The 24,059-nt window shown below is 41.6% G+C and overlaps 1 protein-coding gene across 1 annotated transcript in view; it reads right to left on the minus strand.

The window, feature by feature from the left end:
- Positions 1-24,059, minus strand: part of myo10 (myosin X) — a 292,275-nt gene that overhangs the window by 11,388 nt on the left and 256,828 nt on the right. The window contains exons 26-35 of the mRNA XM_072283726.1: positions 22,309-22,432; positions 20,662-20,905; positions 20,103-20,198; positions 17,956-18,049; positions 14,466-14,521; positions 10,803-10,945; positions 6,513-6,707; positions 4,661-4,818; positions 2,619-2,742; positions 324-621 (exon numbers count right to left, since the gene is read on the minus strand). Of these exons, the coding sequence (XP_072139827.1) occupies positions 324-621; positions 2,619-2,742; positions 4,661-4,818; positions 6,513-6,707; positions 10,803-10,945; positions 14,466-14,521; positions 17,956-18,049; positions 20,103-20,198; positions 20,662-20,905; positions 22,309-22,432 (1,532 nt within the window). The remainder of the gene's footprint in view (positions 1-323; positions 622-2,618; positions 2,743-4,660; positions 4,819-6,512; positions 6,708-10,802; positions 10,946-14,465; positions 14,522-17,955; positions 18,050-20,102; positions 20,199-20,661; positions 20,906-22,308; positions 22,433-24,059) is intronic.

The following is a 24,059-nucleotide window of genomic DNA, read 5'->3' on the forward strand; positions in this document are numbered from 1 at the left end:
TAAAGTGATTTGCAGCAACAGATCGGCAAATATTTCCATTAAATTGATATGGAGTGGTAATTGACAAATAATTTATTATTGTCACATGTACTGAGATTGAGATGCAGTTTTAAGCATTGCTTGCATGTCATCCAGACAAATCATTCCATTTATAAGTACACTGAGCTAGTACCAAAGGGAAAACAGTAACGGAATACAGAGTATAGTAGCATAGTTACAGAGAAAGGGCAACTCAGGTAGACAAATAAAGTACAAGGGTTATAACAAGATAAATTGCGAGATCAGGATTTTTTTTAAATCATGAAAGTGTACAAATATTGTACCTTTTGAGGTGAAATTTGAGATATCTGAGGATGGCACGGCAGGGCAGAAATGTACAGCTCATGCAGGTAAGTAACTGCCAACAGCGCAAGTTGCTCAAGCTCCCTGGCTGAGGTGGTTTGGTTGTTTGTTTGATAAGCTGACAGTAGAACTCATCCCGCAGAGGTCGCAGATCCTGCCCTGTCTGCAGAATGCTTTGTATAATGGGGATAGGGTCAGAAACCGACTCGATCTGCTGCAAAGAATTGAAGAGTTTGATGGCTTCTTCCTGTAGAGTTGTGTAACCCTTTTCTTTCAGCACTAGAAATCAGAATATTCAACAGAAATTAAGAGTTAGTTTATTTTTGTGGAAAACAACAGGGGTTACAAATATAATTGCATCGAGACGTACATTGCTCCTGTAACCACTCCCCGCATTGACAAAATGCAAGTTCTGGTCCATTATTCCTGAATTAAGATACATTGCTGCAGAGGTGGACCATTTGGGAGGAGAGGAGTGGTTTTAATGGGAGTGTTCAGAAGCTGATTGGTCACAACATTAACTATCTATCTTTAATATTGGTCAATATCTGCAGTCCAAAGAACTAACGGGAAAGGCACCTTATTCCTCAATTTGGAAATGGTTTATGTAATAAAAACAGAGAGCAATGTATCCAGCCATCCTTGTTTTACTGCAGAGAAAATTACAATGATTCTGTATAATTATTTAAAGTTTTCCATTCTTCTCATTTTGTAAACCTCCCCCCTTCCTGGTCCTATATTACCATTCATTCCATCTTTGTGGCTGCTGCTTGCTTCCCTTTGAAACCTCATGTCATCACCCACCAAAAATATCCATGCCCAATTCCTCTGTCTTGTCCATTTTTCCTTCAATATCCTTGAATGTGCTGCTCCCCCATTGCACCCCCAAGTTCATACCTTCTTCCTTCAACTAAGCTCCTGCTCCTTTATCAAAGACACCTTTACCATGGTCACAAATTACATCCTGTACAATGCGATATATTGTGACCATTGTAAACATTCCAGGATAGAATTCCCAGGCTGCAAACCAGCCTGTTCGGGCTACCCCTACCTATGTTCTTTAGCCAAGCTGACCTCCAATGGTTCTCTTTGTTGTCCTGGATGATTCCCTCCGACGTTCCTCAAATACCTTTTCTTGACTGTCATCTATTCTTCAATTAAATGCTCAGTGAAGTCCAGAAACACATTTTGTTCTACTGGCATAAGGATGGCATTCAGCTCAATTGTACTGGCAGCATACTTGTCTGCTGCAATCTCATTGTATATGAACAGATGCTTCCAGCAAATAGACAGGAAAAGTTATTCTGAAGCCTGCCACAACCTCCCTTCTTTGATATTAGTTACACCTTGATCCATGGCAAAGACTTAATATCAGAGCTCTTGCAGCCTTGTCACTTTATCAGTCCTGGGATAAGTTTCCAATAAAGATTCATCCCTTCCTCTGAAATATCCCATCTCCATCTCTCCACCACATTCATATCACCTCCCAAATTCAGATATTCTGCTGAGAGGCATGGACCAAACAGCAATTGTATTTGCTAGACAAGGAGTAGTTTTAATAAACCCGAGAGGTTCAGTAGATGCTGGAATTCCAGAGCAGGAACTCACAAATGCTGGGAGGAACCAGGTAGCATCTTCAGAGGTTTTAATTGGGGTTTGAGAATGAGTCAGTCCTAAAAAGGCCAGACTGAGGTTCTGGTCTTTTTCTATTGAACAATATTTACCAATATCAGTCTCAGATGATCCTGCTGCTGAGAACTTCACTCGTGTTTGCTACTTTTAGATTTAACTATTAGTGTTTTGCTGACTGACCTTTCCTTACCAGTCAGACCTCTGCAGCCCATATCCCAAAGAATGAAGTCCATTTTCATCCTTAACCCCAGGACTCAGTGACATATATTAGCTCCAGACCTACTGATGCCGCAAATTTTATCAGTTTCAGCCTCATTTTCAATTCCTTCCATGACCTCCGCTTCTTCCATATCTGGAACCTCCTTCAATCTTAAAACACACACAGGTTTCTGCAATCTTCCAGTTGCAGCTTTTTGTACATCAGAGTTATGCACTCTAGAATCCCTCCAACCCATCCCTGAGCTTCTCTACATTCCTGCACTTTCAGCATTTCCTGTTTTCCAATTTGATCCTTTTTGAATAGAGTACTATATGGCTTGGTGTCAAATTTTATTTGATATTTGGGATGTTTCATTACACTGAAATTATGTAGTAAATGGAAACCATAGAACTGCTGTGGGCATTTTAATTTTTTGTAAACTTACAATTCAGATTGATGTCTCCATAAGGTAGTGGAAGAAGTGGGGAATGCAAAGGATGGTGCGTGTATCGTAAGATCGGGTTCCTTTTGTAGATTTGTTCCACAACTTCAATATTCAAGCAGTTTTCCTAAAACACAGAATAGAGATAGAATTAAGTTCCTTTTTCCAGTTGCTCAAAAATCACATCAGGTAACTGATGCTACGGTCAACCACATGAGGCACTTAGCATCTTGGAGCCTTGTACTCAGGATGCAACAGCACTGTTGTATCCCTGGTACTACTGCCAGGTAGAGCTTCAGGCATAGAATGTGGGACCACAAGGTGTTCCACTAGATGTTGAAATGTTTTGTTTGAAACAGGAAGAGCAATATTTACATTCCAAATTTGCTGATGATGAGGGATGAAGAGGAAGCATAAAGCTCTGTTTAGGACTCATGCTAAATAGCACATTAAATTCTGGCCAGAATAACTCATAGCAGTGAAAGCCACTGTTCAGCTGACTTGCTGCATATGTTTGGGATGAGTTTAAAAAGATGGGATATGGCAAAAATTAAAACCTATATAATCAGTGGCATTGTCCAGCAAGGATAAACTTGGTAGAACAGAATGCTTGTTCTGCGTTTCCTCCTATTTTATAGAACATAAGAGAGTACACCACAGAAACAGTTCCCGATATCTGTGTCAAACATGATGCCAAATTAAACTAAACCCCTTTCGCCTAAACGTTGTCCATTTCCTGCATATATAAAAGCCTTTTAAAAGGTACCATCTGACTGCTTCCACCACAATCCCTGGCAGCCTGCTCCAGGCACCATTTCACTAAACCTGAAGCAATGAAAAAGTTAATGGAATAATTTGCAGTTCAAAATTTCAGTTAAATTTTCCACTATCAAGACCAAAAGAAAACCAAGAAGAGCCAAGAAAAGTCTTTCAAAAACTGAAGTTCCTGAGAACAACTCATACACCAGATTATGTGGTTTTGGAATAAGTGGTACGAATCCACTTATAGAACACTTGGGTTTAAAATGTTTACGTACAGATGCACAGGCCAAATTTGTATTGCCTCAGAGACTTTCTTTTTCAAAAAGTGATCCACTTGGGGTCTCCAAGGTGATAAGTGTTTGCAGGACAGAGAAACAAATCACATTGACTAGGGGGGCAAGAGCCACACAGTGCGGTGGGTTAGCCACTGGGATAATTGAATAAATTCTGGACAGACACAGCGGTTTGGAAGTCTGCCTGCACAAACGTCAGCAGACAATTAAATCATAGGTCAAGTAAGACCTCTGCTGGGATGGTAAATCTGGGGCCATTCAGCCAGCTGCAGGCTGGAGGGACTGAACCACCACTTTTGCTCCAATTTATGTGGCTGTACCACAAGCAGAAAAATTCCGCAGCTCAATCCTTAAATTACTGCTTCGTCGATCTGGACTGTGGCAGTAAAACTAACTCAAGCATCGATGGGGCTCTTCTTACTGATCACTATCGACTGAACATTCTGGGAAATGTCCACCTGTGCAAATGGCCTGGCAATCCGAATCAGCGTGATCGGCCCGTCCAACAACCACACTGGTACCGTTGCTGTCCACACTGCAGCCCTCTGCTGCGGACCAAAAAAACCCATGTTCACCTATTGAAACAGCTCGGAGACCACTGCTCTCTGTTACCCAAGATCAGCAGGAGGGTGACACCTTCACCCCTGCACTCTGGGTTTGGAGTGGTCTATGGAGGTAACCAGGGTGGCTGAGAGTCTGCGGAGTTGGATCATCCATGTGCAACACCATTAACTGATTTGAAAATGCCTCATTAGCCCTCCTTTTAGCAGACATGGCCAATGGGAACAATTAAGGAATTGTACTCAATGGTTTTAATCACACACAGTAATGACATTCAGTGCCATAACTCAAGATTGGACAGGTCAAAACTTAAGTGGTGCTACCGCTGTACATATTATACAATATTTATCACACCTGCTTTAACATTAAGGAGCAAGCTGTTTCATTAAGATACAATTCGATTCATTGATGCTTCAGACATTTTTTTACCTTGATATCCTGAATAAGTTGCTGTGTGGGTGTGTCGATAGGTGGTTTAGTGTCAATAACATTCTGGATGGCATTTGTCCACCTGGTTACCTCATTCAACAGCTTTGAGTAAAGACGGTAGCAATGCTTACGGCCATATATCGTAGTGCTCCAGTAACCTTGCAATTCACAACCAAATGTGTTATTAACAGAGAAAGTACAACAAAGGTAAAACTGTTTGAAATTTTATAAAAATTAAAGGTGACCCCCATGTTATGACCTTCGAGTTATGGAAAATCAATTTTTTTTTTTTTTTTTTAAACAGAATTCACAACTCGTCACCTCCAAAAATTTAAGATAAAGAATTAAACTCGCTTTTACAGAATAGATGTGAAAAAAGTAAATAATTACACAATTTGTTTTCAGCTCACACTTCGTGATGCATGCACAGATTTTGTGTCACCGAAAATTGTGATATTTCTTTGGAGCTCAACACCTCCACCCACTTGACCCCATGTACATGGTAACAATTCACATTGGGATTGGCCTATGCTTTATATCTGGATAACCAAACAAGCTAGATTCTGAAGTGATAAAATTTACATGATATGGATTATGAACTTCAGCACAGCAAGCTATCAAGCTGTTGATGTTGTGGGCCTGATCTGGTATCCTGGTGCATAGTGTGGGCAAAACCTATTTCGGTACACTGGATTAAAAAAGGTATTAACAAGCAGAACCCAAGTAATACTGAGACACAGAAGGAATTTGAACTCAACTGATGATTGAGTTTTTTTTATCCTATCACTTTTCATTCTGCTTTGGAATGGATGGAGATTCACAGTGTGAAGCTGATGTTCTAATCCAGGGGTCCCCAACCTTTTTCGCACCACGGACTGGTTTAATATCGACAATATTCTTGCGGACCGGCCAACCCGGGGGGGGCTGCCAACTTTCTCACTCCCAAATAAGGGACAAAAGTAGCAGTCAAATCCTGACGAAGGGTCCCGGCCCAGAACATCGACTGTACCTCTTCCTATAGATGCTGCCTGCCCTGCTGCATTCACCAACATTTTGACTACCATGACCATGAAGCCTTGCGCGGGCACCTGTGTGCATATGGGTGACGTGCACATATGTGATGTGCGCATGCATCGATTTTTTTCTCCACAAATTGGTTTTGGCTTAATCTTCCCGACTACACTGTACTTACATTATTTCTACTTTATATAGGCTGTGTATTTATCATATCATTAATGCTTTTACTATATGTTAGAGTTATTTTAGGTTTTATGTGTTACTTGGTATGATTTAGTAGGTTATTTTTTTGGGTCTGGGAACGCTCAAAATTTTTTTCCCATATAAATTAATGGTAATTGCTTCTTCGCTTTACGCCATTTCAGCACGAAAGGTTTCATAGGAACACTCTACCTTAGCGGGGGAAATACGGGACAAGGGCGGTCCCGTATGGGACAAACAAATTTAGCCCAATATACGGGATGTCCTGGCAAATACAGGACAGCTGGCAACCCTATGTTCCAGTTCAAAAGTGCGTGACAGGTGCAGCTGACTCATATCGTTTCCTTGCGGCCTGGTAGCACATGCTTTGCGGCCCGGTGGTTGAGGACCACTGTTCTAATCGCACCAGCCTCCTGAGACATGAACAGGATTACAAAACATCTCTACTTGAACTACTGCTGTGCTTATGGTGATCAGTTTTGGGATGCAATCATTCTGTTATCGTTATCTACTGATCTTATAAACATACCTACACATATAGCTTAAGGTGTGGCAACACTCATCACATGGATTTGGCTGAATCCGCTGAAACGCCAGTATTAAAATTATAGTCACATAAGGACTTGGGACCTACCAGTTTCTTTAAAAAACCTCTCATCAGGCTGCACAACCGAGCAGAGACTGTTCAGAACCAGGGTCCCCAGCTTGGTCATGTTCTTCTCACAGCTCTTGTAGTAGTCCAGTGAATTATAGGTCAGCACAAACCAACGCTTCTTCAGCTTCAGAGAGTTGCCCTTCCCACCATTCTTCACTTCTTTATGTAGCCACCCTTCCAAAGTGCAGAAAGACAATGATAGATTTTCACAATCACAGCTCATCAGGTAGAAAAGGACCTTGCAAAAACTCAGCGTAGCAGCAGCAAAACCAATCCAAAAACAATACAATTGCGGCTAGCCTGCGACCCTATGGGGTTGCTGTACTTGCGTGACATGCCCTCAGCTCCAATGAAATGGTTGTTCCAGAGTCGAATCTTTTATTCAATCCTTTATTCGCAATTAGCAAACATAAAATTAAGTGTTACCTCAGCAGTCAGTGAAAGATACAACTTTCGCCAGTCCCAAGCTACAAACTGCCCCAAAATAAGCAAGAGTACATAACTTATTCCCTTTGCTTTTACTATGCTCCCACTCATGAAACTAGTTACCATAATAATCATAAATCTGCAATACAGAATACAAAGCAGATAGAGAACAGATACGAGTCCTACAGTCAGTGGTAATTGATAATGAAAACAGGCCCTTCAACCTGGCCTGTCCATCACGCACAATTTACGCTAATCACATACAAGTCTCATTTTTGTCTCTCGACAACCTTATTTGCTACCTTCAGATTCTACAGCTCATCCACCCTGTGGTCAATTAACTATCATTAACAATCTACAAACCATCAACAGTGGTAAACTCCAGGGACCATAATTAGCTTCAAAAACTGGAAGTATATCACAAAATAGTAGTCTAACATTGTGAACTCATTACAAACTAACCAATAAGAAACCATTAATTTCTTGCAAATTAACTTTCTCCTTCAGCATTATATTTTGGTTCAGTGCAACAGATGAAAAGTATCTTATGTGATGCTTGAAGTAAATGCCCCAAGTATGGTTAATGGAAGGAGTAGTTCTTTTACAATACAGGTGATGTATCTTTCAGCCAAAAAGCAGTGCAAGTTTTAAGGATTTTTTTTAAAAAATCATTGCTGCTCTCTTTTTCTGAGATCAGGAGTGACCAACTTCCACTCGGTTCTGAGAGTTCTCATGTGACTAATGAGGCTAATGTGGGAAGTGCAGTCTCTTCCACAGATGTAGCAGGCTGTGCCTGATGGTGTGATGTGGCATCTGTCTTCTGACACTTTCATAGGGCCTCTGTCTGCTCCTGATACATAGTCTTGAAGTTCTCCACTTTGAATACTATGGACCAGAGATTGCTGATTGTTGCCCTTCAAAGAGACTTTGAGCACATCCTTGCATTTTTCCTCTGTCTGCCTGCCGATATCTCCCACGACAGAATCTGAAATACAGCATCTCTCTCAGGGGTCTGGAGTCAGGCATATGAGGAACACGGCCAGCTCAAAGCAGTTCACTGAGTGCAGCTAGGACATTAGAACTGGGGTGTTGGCTTGAAGGGTGACACCATCATTGATATGCTTCTTCTTCCAGTGAATTGAGAGGAGTTTCTGGAGTTTGCATGGTGGTATCTTTCCAGTGCCTCGAGAAGCCTCGTGTTAGTAGGAAACATAATGTAGGGAAGGGAACACTTGGATTTCATAGACCACGTTTATCCTCCCCTCTACTTATTTATGGTCACATGTGACTAACTGAGGCAACTCAGCTGGTACATAGCCATGTTGATAAATCTCCAGGGCCCAAAGGAATCTATCCCAGGCTACAATAAGCAAAAGTGGAGAAAGCTGTGGCCTTGAATGAAAGTTGTGGATCTTCATTAGCCATGGGTGAGGTGCTAAAACACTGGACGATAGCTAATGTCGTTCCTTTAATTAAGGCATCAGGGATAAGCCAAGTGATTACAGGTTGACGAACCTTATGTCAGTTGTATGGATGTTGTTGAAGAAAAGCATATGGGAGAGGATTTGTGTATATGTGGAAGGGCAGGGGCTGATCGGGTAGGGTCCTGTTTTGCTGAGAAGACAGGACTCTAACTGAATAACTGTAATTGAACAATAATTGAACTAATGACTATAATTGAACAATGGCACTCTCAACTCCAGCCAACAATATTCTGCCTTAAACCTTCTGAGATGCGATATCTTTCCAGCATTCTGGGAACTCAAAAACTTCTATAGTTGTACTGTGGAGAGCATTCTGACAAGCTGCATCACTGTCTGGTATGGAGGGGCTACTGCACAGGACCGAAAGAAGCTGCAGAAGGTTATAAATCTATTCAGTTCCATCTTGGGCACTAGCCTACAAAGTACCCAGGACATCTTTAGGTAGCAGTGTCTCAGAAAGGCAGCGTTCATTATTAAGGACCTCCAGCACCCAGGGCATGCCCTTTTCTCACTGTTACCATCAGGTAGGAGGTACAGAATCTGAAGGCACACACTCAGCGATTCAGGAACAACTTCTTCCTCTTGGCCATCTGATTCCTAAATGGACATTGAATCTTTGGACATGACCTCACTTTTAAAAAAAAAATATACGGTATTTCTGTTTTTGCATGTTTTTTAATCTATTCAATATACGTAATTGATTTACTTGTTTATTTATTATTATTACAGTTGGCCCTCGGTATCCGTGGGGCTTTGGTTTCAGGACCTCCCGCGCATACCAAATTCCGCGGATGCTCAAGTTCCTCATATAAAATGGCGTAGTATTTGCATATAACCTATGCACATCCTCCCGTATACTTTAAACCATCTCTAGATTACTTATAATACCTAATACAATGTAAATGCTATGTAAATAGTTGTTATATTGTACTGTTTAGGGAATAATGACAAGAAAATAAAGTCTGTACATGTTCAGTACAGACACAACCATCGTAGCTCTTCTGGGAACGCTGATGCTGCCTCGGTATCAGCGGATGCCGATTCTCCCCTGATCTTTAAGTTCTTGAGGCTGTAGCGCTTTACATAGCCAGCCAGCCATCCCTTACTAGCCTTAAACTCCTTCCCCTCGCTCACAACACAAGTAGCGAACGAACGAGACGCGAGGCGAACAATGCTCAAACAACGAGTAATACTTTTAATCACCTCTAGATTACAGTACTTATACAATGGAAATGCTATGTAAATAGTTGTTACACTGTATTGTTTAGGGAATAAGGACACTTTGGAGGAGGCTCAATAATACTCATGCCAGGATCTGTGCTCAAACAACGAGTGCTGGAGAGAGAACTTCCTTTTCTTTTTCGATCCCAATCTGCGGTTGGTTGAATCCGTGGATGCGGAACCCACGGATACGGAGGACCGGCTGTATTTTTTTTTCTCTCTGCTAGATTATATAATGCATTGAACTGCTGCAGCTAAGTTAGCAAATTTCACGTCACGTGCCAGTGATAATAAACCTGATTCTGATTCTGAACTGTTAGTACCTATTCCTGTCTTGATTTGCTGAGGCCTCTGTTATCAATGGAGTGTCAGAGGATGAGAGGTGTACAAGTTGATGAGAGGCATCGATCGTGTGGATAGTCAGAGGCTGTTTCCCAGGGCTGAAATGGCTAACACAAGAGGGCACAGTTGGAAGGTGCTTGGAAGTACGTACAGAGGGGATGTCAGGGGTAAGTTGTTGTTTTTTTTTTTTTACAGAGGTTGATGAGTGTGTGAAATGGCCTGCTGGTGAGGGTGGTAGAAGTGGATACGATAGGGTCTTCTAAGAGACTCCTGGATAGGTACATGGAGCTTAGTAAAATAGAGGGCTATGGGTAACCTGAGGTAATTTCTAGAGTAAGTACAGGTTTGGCACAGCATTGTGGGCCAAAGGGCCTGTATTGTGCTGTAGGTTTTCTGTGTTTCTATATGATCCAACATGGCTTTTGGGACTTAGCTCAAAAAGTGTTTTACCATGTTTTGTGAAGATCCACGAAATCATCTTGTATTCTCTCTTCAACTACTAGGCCAATTTAATACTGCACTATTTTGTATTCTAATGCTATCCCAATCTTCTGGGAACATTATCTCTCCTTCCCTATGCTGCATCCTGATTCCCATTCCCCTGGCAAAGCTCTTACTGACTGTAAAATTGTGACAGCAGCATAATGCAGATGTTAAACATTCCCAGAAAACATGGGTGATGGGCGCTGAACCCCATTAACAGGGAGAATTAGGCACAGCAAAAAAGGAAATCAGGTTTGACCAGATTGACAACAGCAAGTACTCTGTACCATTACCTGTCCATCCACCTTCTTACCTCTGACAATGAACTCCTGTCCCTCTACTCTGGTGTCTCCCTTCACTCTCTGCAGTAAGGTTATCCAATGATGCATCTCCTCTGGTGTATCTGCATTACAGTGCAAGATGCGGTTTGCTGTGATAATCACAAATGAGTTGGGTCTACAAACACAAAAGATGTATGAATTATGCATGAGGTGAATGGACAATATACCTAATTAAAACAACACAGCGGTCTAGCAGATATAAATACATCGATAAAACACTGGAGGAACTCAGCAGCTCAGGCATCATCTGGGAAGTGAACAAACAGTCAACATTTCGGGCCAAGGCCCTTCATGACAACTGGAAAGGAAGGGGGGAGGTGTCAGAATAGAAAGGTGAGGGGGTAGGGAACGAGGACAAGCTGGATGGTGATAGGTGAAGACAGGTGGGGAGGGGTAAGGGGGATGAAGTAAGAAGCTGGAAGGTGATAGGAGGAAAAGGCAAATGATTAGAAAAGGAATCTGATGGGAGAGGAGTGTGGACCATGGGAAGGAGGAGGGGCACCAGGGGGAGTTGATAGGCAGGTGAGGAAAATAGGTTAAGAGTATGGAATTGAAGAAGTGAGAGTGGAAAAAAATACCAGAAAATGCAGAAATTGATGTTCATGCCATCAAGTTGGAGGCTACCTAGATGGAACATGAAGTGTTGCTCCTCCACCCTGAGAGTGGCCTCATTGTGGCAGAGGAGGGAGCCTTGCACCTACACTTACCTTGAGTCTCACCAGTGTAGACGAGGTTGTATTGGGAGCACCAGATACAGCAGACAACACTAAAAGATTTGCAGGTAAAGAGTTGGCTCACCTAGGAGGACTGAATGAAGGTGAGGGAGGAGGTGAATGGGCAGGCCTAGCATTTCTGTCGTTTGCAGGGATACATGCCAGATGGGAGATTAGTGGTGAAGGATGTACGGAGGAAGTGCACACGCACATATACCTGCAAGTGGCAGAAATGCTACAGCCCTCCTTCTCCCTCACCTCCATTCAGTCCTTCCAGACGAGGCAACACTTCCCCCGTGAATCTGTTGGGATCATCTACTGTATCTGGTGTTTCCAATGTGGACTCCTCTGCATTGCTGAGACCAGACATAAATTGGGGACCGTTTTTGTGGAGGACCTCCACTTCATCTGCCAAAAGTGTTTTTTTCCTGCCACCAGGCATTTTAATTCCTATCCCCATTCCCATTCTGACATGCCTATGGCCCCCTCTTCTGTCATGATGAGGCCCTCTCAGGGCTGAGGAGCAACACTTCATATTCCTTCTGGGTAACCTCCAAAACTGATGTCATGAATATCAGTTTCTGTTCCCAATAATTTATTTTTCTTCCCTTCACTCCTCTGCATTTCCCCACTCTGGCTTCCTACCTCTTCTCACCTGCCTATCACCTCATCATGGTGATCCTCCTCCTTCCCTTTCTTCCCATGGTCCATCCTCCTCCTCCTCCTATCAGATTCCTCCTTCTCCAGCCCCTTGCCTTTTCCACCCATCATCTCCCTATTCCACCCACACGGCTTCACTTTTCACCTTCCAGCTTATCCTCCTCCTCCTCCTCCCACCTTCTTATTCTACCATCTTACCCCTTCCTTTCCAGTCCTGATGAAAAGGTTCAGCCAAAACTTCAACTGTTTATTTGTTTCCAAAGATGCTGCCTGATCTGCTGAGTTCCTCCAGCATTTTGTGTGTGTGTTGCTCTGGATTTCCAGCACCTACAAAATCTCTTGGGTTTATAATTCATTCATTTTGCTGTTTCATTGATTTAACTCTTTCCCTCTTCTGTTTAATGTTATTTTTCAATTTGGAAACCATGCTTCTGAAAAAGACCATGATGAAGAAATCTGGGTATATAATGTGTTTGTGTGTATGTGCAGCTGTAAGAAAAAGTTTGTGAACCCTTTGCGATTATCTGGTTTTCTGCATTAATTACTCATAAAATGTGGTCTGATCTTCATCTAAGTTGCAATAATAGACAAACGAAATCTACCTAAACTAATAACACACAAACAATTGTACTTTCCACATCTTTATTAAACACATTGTTTAATCATTCACAGTCCAGGCTGGAAAAAGTGTGTAAACCCTTGTATTTAATAACTGGTAAAACCTCCTTCAGCAGCAATAACTTCCACCAAATGTTTCCTGTAGCTGCTGAACGGTACAATGGTGACTAGAAATCTTAGGTCGTTCCTCCATACAAAACTGTTTCAGTTCATCAATACTTTTGGGATATCTTGCATGAACAGCTCTATGTTATAGCATCTCAGTTTCGGCCTGGACTCAAACTTGGCCATCCCAAAACACAAACTTTCTTCTTTTTAAACCATTGTTTTTGATTTACTCTTGTCTTTCAGATCATTCTCTTCTAACATCATCCAACTTCTATTAAGCTTCAGTTGACGGACTGCTACCTTGACATTCTCCTGCAAAATGTCCTGATACAATCTTGAATTCATTGTTCCCTCAATGATTACAAGCTGTCCTGGCTCCGGGGTAGCAAAACAGTTCCAAATCATGATGCTCTTTCCACCATGCTTCACAGTTGGGATGAGGTTTTGGTGTTGGTGTGCAGTGCCCTTTTTTCTCTAAACATAGCACTATACATTTCTGTCAAGAAATTCAACTTTGTCCGAGGAATGTTGTGGAATATCCAGCCAGTCTTTTGCAAACTGGAGAAATGCAGCAATGATGTTTTTTGGAGAGCACTGGTGTTCTTCCGTGAACACCATTGTTGTTCAGTGTTTTTCATATAGTGGACAGAAACAGAGACTTCAGCAAGTTCTAGAGATTTCTGCGGGCCTTTTGCTGTTAACCTTGGGTTCTTTTTCAGCTCCTTCAGCAATGCAGGTTATAGCCTTGGTGTGATCTTTGCAGGATGCCCAGTCCTAGGGAGATTAGCAACAGTACTGAACTTCTTCAATTTGTAGATAATTTCTTTTACTGTGGACTGATGAACAGTCAGCTCTTTAGAAATGCTTTTGTAGCCCTTTCCGGCTTCATGCATCTCTACAATTCTTCTTCCTAGGTCGGCTGAAAGTTGTTTCGATTGAGGCATGGTGCACATAAACAGATCTTTCTTGAGAAGAGCAGGCTGTGTCAGTAACTTGGAGTTTGTGTGTCTTTTTTATCGGGTAGGGCACCTCTACAACCCACACCTCCAATCTCATCTCATTGATTGGAACAACCGACTCCAATAGCCTTTGTAGAAGACATTACCCCAGAGGCTCACATCCTTTTTTGAACCTAGACTGTGATTGTTTAAATGGTGTATTCAGTATTAATGAGAAGTAGTACAATTGTTTGTGTGTTATTAGTTTAGGCAGATTGTGTTTGTCTGTTACTGTGACTTAGATGAAGACCACATTTTATGAGTAATTAAGGCAGAAAACCAGGTAATTGCAAAGGGTTCACAAACATTTTCTTACAACTGTATGTGTATATTAATGTACATACATTCTAAATACAGCAAAGACACCAACATTGAGCCAGCATTCATGAAATTTTACACATGTACAAGAATCTTTATGTATTTGTTAAAAATAGTGTAGTTGGTCTCCCCCGCATGGGGAATTATTAGACACAGTGCTGTAAGTTCAAAGTCTAATGGATCTCTGAAAATACATTGTTTGAAAAAACTCAAACATTACCTGTCAGGACTATCCGAAGCACAGACTGAATCAATGAGACCCACATCCAATGTGCCCTATAGAGACAGTAAGAGACAAACATTTTAAATTAAATGTTGACAAATTGATTCTGGCTTTTCATACCGGTAAATTCAACTTTTTTTTAATGATTAATATCAAAAATCACTAAGCACAGGTTGCGTAACAGCTGTGTTATAGCTGTGGAAATACACCATTACAGAATTCAAAAATCATTACCCAAAAATCTGGGATACGGAATAAAATTTTCATCAATTTATGTGAAAAATTAAATCAATACAAATTTGTGTTTTTAACTTTCTTCATGCATGCACAGATAACATGGCTTTACAGTAACATATCAATTTCTTGGGACACAACATCTCTGTAATACAGCAGTTGCCTGTAATTATGTACATTACAGTCAAGACAGTTTTAGTTAAACTACTTGTCAATAACAATAATATTAAACACATTTAAATGCACTACTGTTGGTGTAGATTACTCATTATGAAACAATCTGTGACTTGTGCTTGGTTGCACTTGCAGATAATCATATAAACATATAACACTTACAGCACGGAAACGGGCCATCTCGGCCCTTCAAGTCCGTGCCAAACTCTTACTCTCACCTAGTCCCACCGACCTGCACTCAGCCCATAACCCTCCATTCCTTCCCTGTCCATATATCTACCCAATTTAACTTTAAACGACAACATCAAACCTGCCTCAACCACTTCTGCAGGAAGCTCGTTCCACACAGCTACCACTCTGAGTAAAGAAGTTCCTCCTCATGTTACCCTAAACTTTTGCCCTTTAACTCTCAACTCATGTCCTCTTGTTTGAGTCTCCCCACTCTCAATGGAAAAAGCCTATCCATGTCAACTCTATCAATCCCCCTCATAATTTTAAACACCTCTATCAAGTCCCCCCTCAACCTTCTACGCTCCAAAGAATAAAGACCTAACTAGTTCAACCTTTCTCTGTAACTTAGGAGATGAAACCCAGACAACATTTTAGTAAATCTCTTCTGTACTCTCTCAATTTTATTGACATCTTTCCTATCATTCGGTGACCAGAACTGTACACAATACTCCAAATTTGGCCTTACCAACGCCTTATACAATTTCAACATTACATCCCAACTCCTATACTCAATGCTCTGATTAATAAAGGCCAGCATACCAAAAGCTTTCTTCACCATCCTATCCACATGAGACTCCACCTTCAGGGAACTATGCATCATTATTTCTAGATCCCTCTGTTCTACTGCGTTCTCCAATGCCCTACCATTTACCATGTATGTCCTATTTTGATTATTCCTACCAAAATGAGGCACCTCACATTTTTCAGCATTAAACTCCATCTGCCATCTTTCAGCCCACTCTTCTAACTGGCCTAAATCTCTCTGCAAGCTTTGAAAACCTACTTCATTAGCCACGCCACCTATCTTAGTATCATCTGCATACTTACTCATCCAATTTACCACCCCATCATCCAGATCATTAATGTATATGACAAACAACATTGGACCCAGTACAGATCCCTGAGGCACACCACTAGACACCGGCCTCCAATCTGACACACAGTTATCCACCACTACTCTCTGGCGTCTCCCACCTAGCCCCTGCTGAATCCATTTTACTACTTCGATATTAATGCCTAACGATTGAACCTTCCGTGCGGAACCTTGTCAAAGGCCTTACTGAAGTCCATATAGACAACATCCACCGCTTTACCCTTGTCAACTTTCTTAGTAACCTCATCAAAAAATTCAATAAGATTTGTCAAACATGACCTTCCACGCACAAATAGCTACACCCCTATAAGCCTCACAACACCTTTCCTATTCCTCAATTCCACCCAAATAGCCTCCCTAGACGAGTTCACTAATCTATCCTGCTAGAGCACCGTTGTTATATTTTCTCTGACAAGCAATGCAACACCTCCCCCTCTTGCCCCTCCTATTCTACCACACCTGAAGCAACGAAATCCTGGAATATTTAGTTGCCAATCACACCCCTCCTGCAACCACGTTTCACTAATAGCTACAACATCATATTTCCAGGTATCAATTCGTGCTCTAAGCTCATCCACCTTTCTTACAATGCTCCTAGCATTAAAATAGATGCATTTAAGAAACTCTCCACCTCCTACTCTCTGTTTATCCTTAACAGAGCAAACAACTTTATTATCTTCTCCTTCCTTCTCCCCTACATCTTCGGTCTGAGTGCTCCTGATCTCTGTCCCTTGCCTATCCTCCTTCACACACTGTCTACCTGCTTTCTCTATTTGTGAACTAACCTCCTCTCTCCTCGTCTCTTTAATTTGATTCCCACTCCCCAACCATTCTAGTTTAAAGTCACCTCAGTAGCCCTCACAAATCTCCCTGCCAGGATATTGGTTCCCCCTAGGATTCAAGTGTAACCCGTTCTTTTTGTACAGGTCACACCTGCGCCAAAAGAGGTCCCAATGATCCAAAACTTGAATCCTTGTCCCCTGCTCCAATCCCTCAGCCACACATTTATCCTCCACCTCACTGCATTCCTATTCTCACTGTCGCGTAGCACAGACAGTAATCCCGAGATTACTACCTTTGCGGTCCTTTTTCTCAACTCCCTTCCTGACTCTCTATATTCTCCTTTCAGGCCCTCTCCCCTTTTCCTACCTCTGTTATTGGTACCTATATGTAGAAAACCAAGTGGGAACACGAGTTGTGTGAAGAACTTAATGTGTCTGCAAAGGCAGCCTGTGTGACTGGGCAGGGTGGTAAACACCTGAAAGTAGGATCAGTGGGTCATTTGGCTGCTGGAGCCTGTTCCACCATTCAATTATGGTTGATACTATCCCCCTTGACCACAATGGGGATTTGAAGAGAAGGTGGAGGTTCTGTCATAAACTGATTCAATGTGCATTAATTTTAATGGGTGGAATGATAATTTCTTGTGCTCTAACCTGAAGAGTTAATAACAGCTGGGAATAGGATCCCAGACTTTCTGTAAGAGCAACAAAAGGGTAGTACAAAACACAAAATTGCAGGAGGAGCTGAACAGGTCAGGCTGCATCTGTGGAGGGAAATGGAAGGCTGACATTTCAGGTTGAGAACTTTCAGCTGGACTCAGTCTCAACTCGAAACATTAATTGTCCATTCCTCAGCCACCCCTACCAGCTGCCTGACCTGCTGAGTTTCCTAGCAGTTTGGTTTTTGCTTCATATTCCACCACCTGCAGTCTCCTGCGTCTTCACGTTTTCCTACAGAGCAATGTGTAGAGTTCTGTGTCAATATGTCAAGTCTACAATTCTCTTGAAAGTGTACATATAAATTTATTAAATCAGCTTTACAATCATGCAAAAATAAATAACCAAGAGAATCTTTATGTCATTGCAATATATAGTGAAAGCTGACATTTCACTCATAACGTGATACTGGTTACTGATCCTTACAACACAAAGCCCAGTACAGAAGACATGCTGGTTGTCAACAGTAACTTACCACTGCATTATGTGGGTTGGCTTGCTCGTCATGCATCTCTCTAATCTCTTGCTCAGTTGATCCATGAACTTGGCTAAGGATACTAAACCATTGACTGCACCAAGAAAAGGGGGAAGAAACATTAACGAGGAGATCCCTCTCAATTCCCCCACACTCTGCCCAATTCCTGCTCCCTCAACTCTCCCGCTCTTTCCAATGGTGAAAATGTCCACCTATTAATCCAATGAAAAGAAAGTTGGATTTTATTTAAATCATTGAAAGGATGAAATTCTTTATTCTACTAGCTGGGGGAGGGGGAGGGGGAGGGAGAGGGAGAGGGAGAGGGAATGCAGGGTGAAGTGGGGAATGGAGGAAAAAGTGCAGAGACAAAGTGAGGTGAGGGAATCAGAAGTAGGGAACAGAGAAGAAACAATAAAGAAGAGAAAGTGAGGACTAAGTTGGGAGTAGGTGTAAAGCAAAAGCTAGAGAGTGTATAAAGGGAAAGAGTGGTTTGAAAGGAAGAAAATGAGGTCAGGATTGAGAAGGTGGGAAAGCAGAAAATGTTTGATCAAAGAAGATTGATGAGGAAGGACTGGAGGAGACTCACAAGGACTAGAATAGACCTTTAAAGAGAAAGGAAAGGACAATAGGAAGTGAAGGGTAGAGAAGGATGGAGAAGGCTGATGAAATGGGAGAATCCACAAAGGAAAGGAGGGAGAGGAAAGGGTATTGCATTGGTTATAAAAGATTTGGATTTGGAAGTGTAAGGGTGGGTTAGTAAGTGTGCAAATGACATGAAGGTTGGATGTATTGTGGATAGTTTAGAAGGCTGTCATATGTTACAAAGGGACATTGACAGGATGCAGAACTGGGCTGAGAAGGGGCAGTTGGAGCTCAATCCAGAAAAGTATGAAGTAATTCACTTTGGAATGTCAAATTTGTAGGTGGAATACAGCAGTGTGGAGATGAACATAGGGATCTTGGGGTCCACAACCATAGGAGCCTCAAAGTTTCAGCACAAGTTGATAGGACTGTTAAGGCAGGATATAGTGCATTTCCTTCATTATTCAGGGGATTAAGTTCAAGAACCATACGGTAATGTTGTAGCTCTATAAAACCCTGGTTTGACCACACTTGGACTATTCCTGATGAAGGGTCTCGGCCTGAAACGTCGACTGCACCTCTTCCTAGAGATGCTGCCTGGCCTGCTGCGTTCACCAGCAACTTTTATGTATGTTGCTTGAACTTCCAGCATCTGCAGAATTCCTGTTGCTTGGAATATTGTGTTCAGTTCTGGTCTCCTCATTATTGGAATCATGTGGAAGTCTTTAGAGAAGATGCAGAGGAGATTTACCAGAATGTTGCCTGGATTAGAAAGCATGTCCTACGAGGATAAGTTAAGCAAGCTAAAGCGTTTCTCTAAAAGAAATAAAGTGAATAAAAAAGGCACATTGAAAAAAAAACATCCATAGACATGAGCTCAGCAGCAGGAAGCAGGAATCAAAATTCCAACAGAACTGAAATAGTTTAAAGTTTTCAGTAGTGACATGTAAATGTTCTTGGAATAGCCAGCTCTTTCTGGTTCACAACAGTTCATACTTTTCACATCACTCAACCAATTTTACTACAACAAAACTTGCATAGTTTTGAAAAGTCACAGTTCATAACTAAGTATTTTGGGTGTCATTGTTGGCAAGCAGTCTCTCCACGGTCTCTGAGAAGGACGTCTGATTTGTACATTCCTTGGAATCTATTCAAAATTTTAAAAAAAACTAAAAATCTGCCTATGTTAGAAAAAGTTGAACAAAGTTGCAGATTTGATAAAGTCTAATTGACACAAATTTACAAAGCCTATGTTGAAATTTGTGGAGAATATTCAGGGTGATTATGTGATGGTAGACAGCAGACAGTGCTGAACCAAGGTTTATTTCCCTAGTGTCAGTTTAAAGGATATTTCATAAATGGATTTCAATGACTTTACCCCTTGAAGAAGAGCTGCTCTTTTGATCTAAGAAAAGTGATCAAGCCTTGAATTCCACAGAACAGACTTTAACAAAGAAAGCAGCCTGCCCACTGAACTGAGCTGAACATGGGTAGAAGTGTTTGTGTTACCAGAGTGATGTAGCAGGTCAGCAAACACACCTGAACTAAATGATGAAAACATTTACCTGGCTTCTTCAGCCGTCTCAGCAATAAGATAGTAGACACGATCTTCTATCACTATATTAATGCCGTTCTCCTTGCCAGTATTATCAACAATTTCTCTAAAGATATAAAGGAATTGTAGAGATCAGTACCAACAAAATGTTAGATGCCTATTTTAATTCTGTCATTAGATGAATGAATCAGATGAAACAAGGCAACAGCTAAGTTACATTAACTTGAAGTAGTTCACAGACTTAGAGCTGCAGCATGGAAACAGACTCTTCAGTCCACTGCATCCAGGCCAAACATCAAACAGTCTCTTTACACTAATTCCATGCTAGTCTCCCCATCATTCCCATCACTTATCCTCAATTAGTACATCCACCTTCCTACTAAAGAAATTTACTGTGGCCAACTAACCCACCAACTCATGTCTTTTAGATATAGGCAGAAACTGGGTGTATGCAATGGTCACAGGTGGTCAGGACTGAGCGTGTCACTGTTGCTGTGTGGGAGCAACACCACTACTTGGGTTTGGTGTGTGAAGCTCCAACAGGGGTGCTTTAGTAAAAAGAATGTTACCTTGCAGATCTGATATCGATAGTTCCCTTTTGCTTCTCTTCACTGTCATTCTCAAAGTACATCAGCTTGCTCTCCCTCAGCACAAACCAGCGTCTTTTCCAGTTGCGCCTTGATAGGGTGGAGGTGCCACCTCCTTTTTTATTCAGCCAGCCTTGTTTCAGGGCTTCTTGTTTGGAACGGAACCACATGAATGTTTCATCCTTTAAAACACACCATCGGCGTTTCCACGTATTTATCAATCCTCCTGAAAAACAGATGCAGATTCACTACCAAATCGAGTGAAGAAGCTGCCCCTGCAGCACAAAATAGAACGTCTTTGAACCACATCCTCTCAGCAATGATGGTTGGAGCATAAAGGTGTGTGGCTGGCTGAGGTGAGGGAGATGTTCAGAAAAAGAATGGCAATGAGGGGTAGATGGTGGTGGTGGGGAGAAAGGAGGAGTTAATTTGAATAAGCCATTCAAATTTATCATAATCAATATCATTTATATGGCGTAACTTAATGCCTTCAAGTATTTTAAGTTTTACATCAATTTAAATAGCTGGACTCAACAAGTTTAATAGAGCACAGCTAGTTGTGAAGCTTTGACATAAACTTGGAACTTCTGCCGTAAGATAGAAATTTCAAAGTTGCTGATAACTGGGTGGGTGAATGTCTGCAGTTACATGGCAAATGCCAATAGTTTTCCACAAAACCTAGGCTACTGTTACATGATCTTCACCAGGTGAAGTAATTGCGTTCAAATGGATGTGAAGCATGTTAAAGGTGTTTCTTTCTATTGAATTAATTTTGAAAAGTAGTCATTATTTACAATGATCTTTTCTTAGTCTGTTCCTCAGGGTCAAAGATGACTTGATTCCAGTTCTGTGGATGAGGCCAACTGCAGAATTTTCCACAGTTAGAACAGGAATTGCCCAACAGGATGGGCATTTGTGAGGTGTTGCACAATGCATAAACTCGAGTTTCTCAATGCCATCTTGAATGCCCTTTCACTGCATTTGTGATGAAGGACTGAGTTCTCCAGGAGTTGTGGAGCTGCTGTATTATTTTGAAGAGGCTTTGAGAGCATCCTTGAAGAACATCAATGAATACACTGTGTACTGAAAGTCAGAAGTTGATTAGTTTCTGACAAAGTTATGCTTTGTGATGTTGCTTATGACATCAGGAAAACATCTTTAAATATCTTAATGGGACAATTTAGATAACCAAAGGCCTGGCTGACATCTCATCCAGGATCACCAACTTCTAACAGTGTGGGACTTCCTCTGCACTGATTTGAACCCTTTTGATCCAATTACCCGATTATTGAGATCATTACCACAGGACACTGCTGTGTCAACTCCCTGTTGCATTGAACACAGCATTGTCTTAAACAGGAATCAGAGCCAAACTCAACCAGGTCTCAAATTGGTCAGAACAGCTCCACAGCTATATAGAACCCGAATATAGAAACATATTAAATACTATATTAAACCTGATTCTGATATGGACTGAGGCTTAAACTCATGGCAAAGTCAAGCCAGATACATGCATCAATATTTGTCAGTTTTTTTAATTCTGTGCTAGCCAATGAACGCAGATGTGCAGTTCAGTACATTACACTAACCATTACATTATATTAACCATTTCTGAAAATTTGTTCTTACCCTTCATAAACAGGAAGCTGTGGAAATAAGGCAAAGTGACACAGCTGTAGACAGAATCTCGCCGGTAAGCTAGTTCTTCGTCAGTGTCAAATCTAGAATCAACTTCATCATCACTCTCCTCATACTACGGAGAAAAAGAAATTGTTATTGGTGGCGATAACAGTAGATAGGAGCAGTTTTATTGTTCTTTGTTTTAGGCTTGCTAAAAGTAACACACAGAAATTATACTTTAGACAAACATTGCAGTGTAGGGACCCTGATTTGGAAACTAATGCCTTAGCATCTGGTGCAACTAGCTAGGCTAGGAGTATCCTCCTCCACATCTCCACTGCCAGCACAAACCAAGGAACAACTTACAATATGCTCTAGCTGGATTGTCTATAGGGTTGCCAACTGTCCCGTATTAGCCGGGACATCCCATATATTGGGCTAAATTGGTTTGTCCCATACAGGACTGCCCTTGTCCCATATTTGACTGATACTACTCTGTAATCACCAGAGGGCACGCTTACAGACAGATCCTAGATCTGATACAACAGCGTGTGTGTGTGTTGCATGTGCTGTTGACATCATGCACGAGTGATTCACCTGTTATCCAATCACAGGCCCCCTTACGCACATCAGTTGTGTGCTATATTTTGCCAATTCCTGACAAAACAAAAAGTTTCAGTAACGTCTAGTGTTGCTCGGTCGATTTGGCATATGTCAATATGGATAAACCTCCAAAAAAGAAAAGACTGTGCAGCTGTAACAAGCAATGGGAAGCAAAAAAGACGCGGGTTAAGCCCGTCAGCGGTGACTCGACGTCGACAAAGGTCTTCTGTACTTTATGCTGTCAGGAATTCTCAATTGGCCATGGCGGTGAGAATGACCTAGCTCAGCATGCTTCCACAGAAATGCACAAGAAGGCCACACTAGCTAAAGGTGCAAGCAATATTGATGCATTCTTCGTGAAATCTACTGAAGAAAATGACAAAATTGCGGCAAGTGAAGCCTCATATGTGTACCACACGGTTAAACACGGACTCTGCTACAACAGCACCTACTGTCTTGCTAAGCTCAAAGGTGCTTTGTTTAAGGACTCAAATGTTGTGAAGAAGATGCACTTGGGAAGAACGAAAGCTGAGATGATTACAATGAATGTTTTTGGACCAAAGACTGTGCGGGATATTATAGATGATCTGTCCCCGACAGAAGAAGGTGAACCCACGGGGCCCACGTATTTCTCAGTTGCTACCGATGCCTCAAACAAGGGAGATAGAAAAATGTTTCCAGTGTGCGTGAGATATTTCTCTGTGTCTGATGGAGTGCAGTGCAAGTTACTTGACTTCTATGAAGACAGTGATGAAACTGCAAATGGCATACATCAAGCTCTGATGAGCTGTCTGGAAAAGTATGAACTGGATATTAGTTCATTAGCAGATTAGCAGATTAGCATTAGTTCATTTGGATATTAGCAGATAATGCCAATGTAAACGTTGGAAAACACCACTCCGTTTACCAGTTATTGAGCAGTGCCAACAACTGTATTCTGAAAGCTAATTGCCCAGCTCACACAGCTCATAACGCCTGCAAACACGCCTGGGATCGGCTGTCAGTGGATATTGAGACATTTGTTCTAAAGGTCTACAGCCACTTCTCAATATCTGCTTCCTGAAGAGAGGAACTGCGTTCATTTTTTGCCTTTGTTGACATTGAGTGGCGTGAAATTCTGCGTTGTTTGCACACAATGGCTCTCTCTTCATCCAGCT

The sequence above is a fragment of the Mobula birostris genome, chromosome 19 (assembly GCF_030028105.1).
Source record: "Mobula birostris isolate sMobBir1 chromosome 19, sMobBir1.hap1, whole genome shotgun sequence".
Lineage (NCBI taxonomy): Eukaryota > Metazoa > Chordata > Chondrichthyes > Myliobatiformes > Myliobatidae > Mobula > Mobula birostris.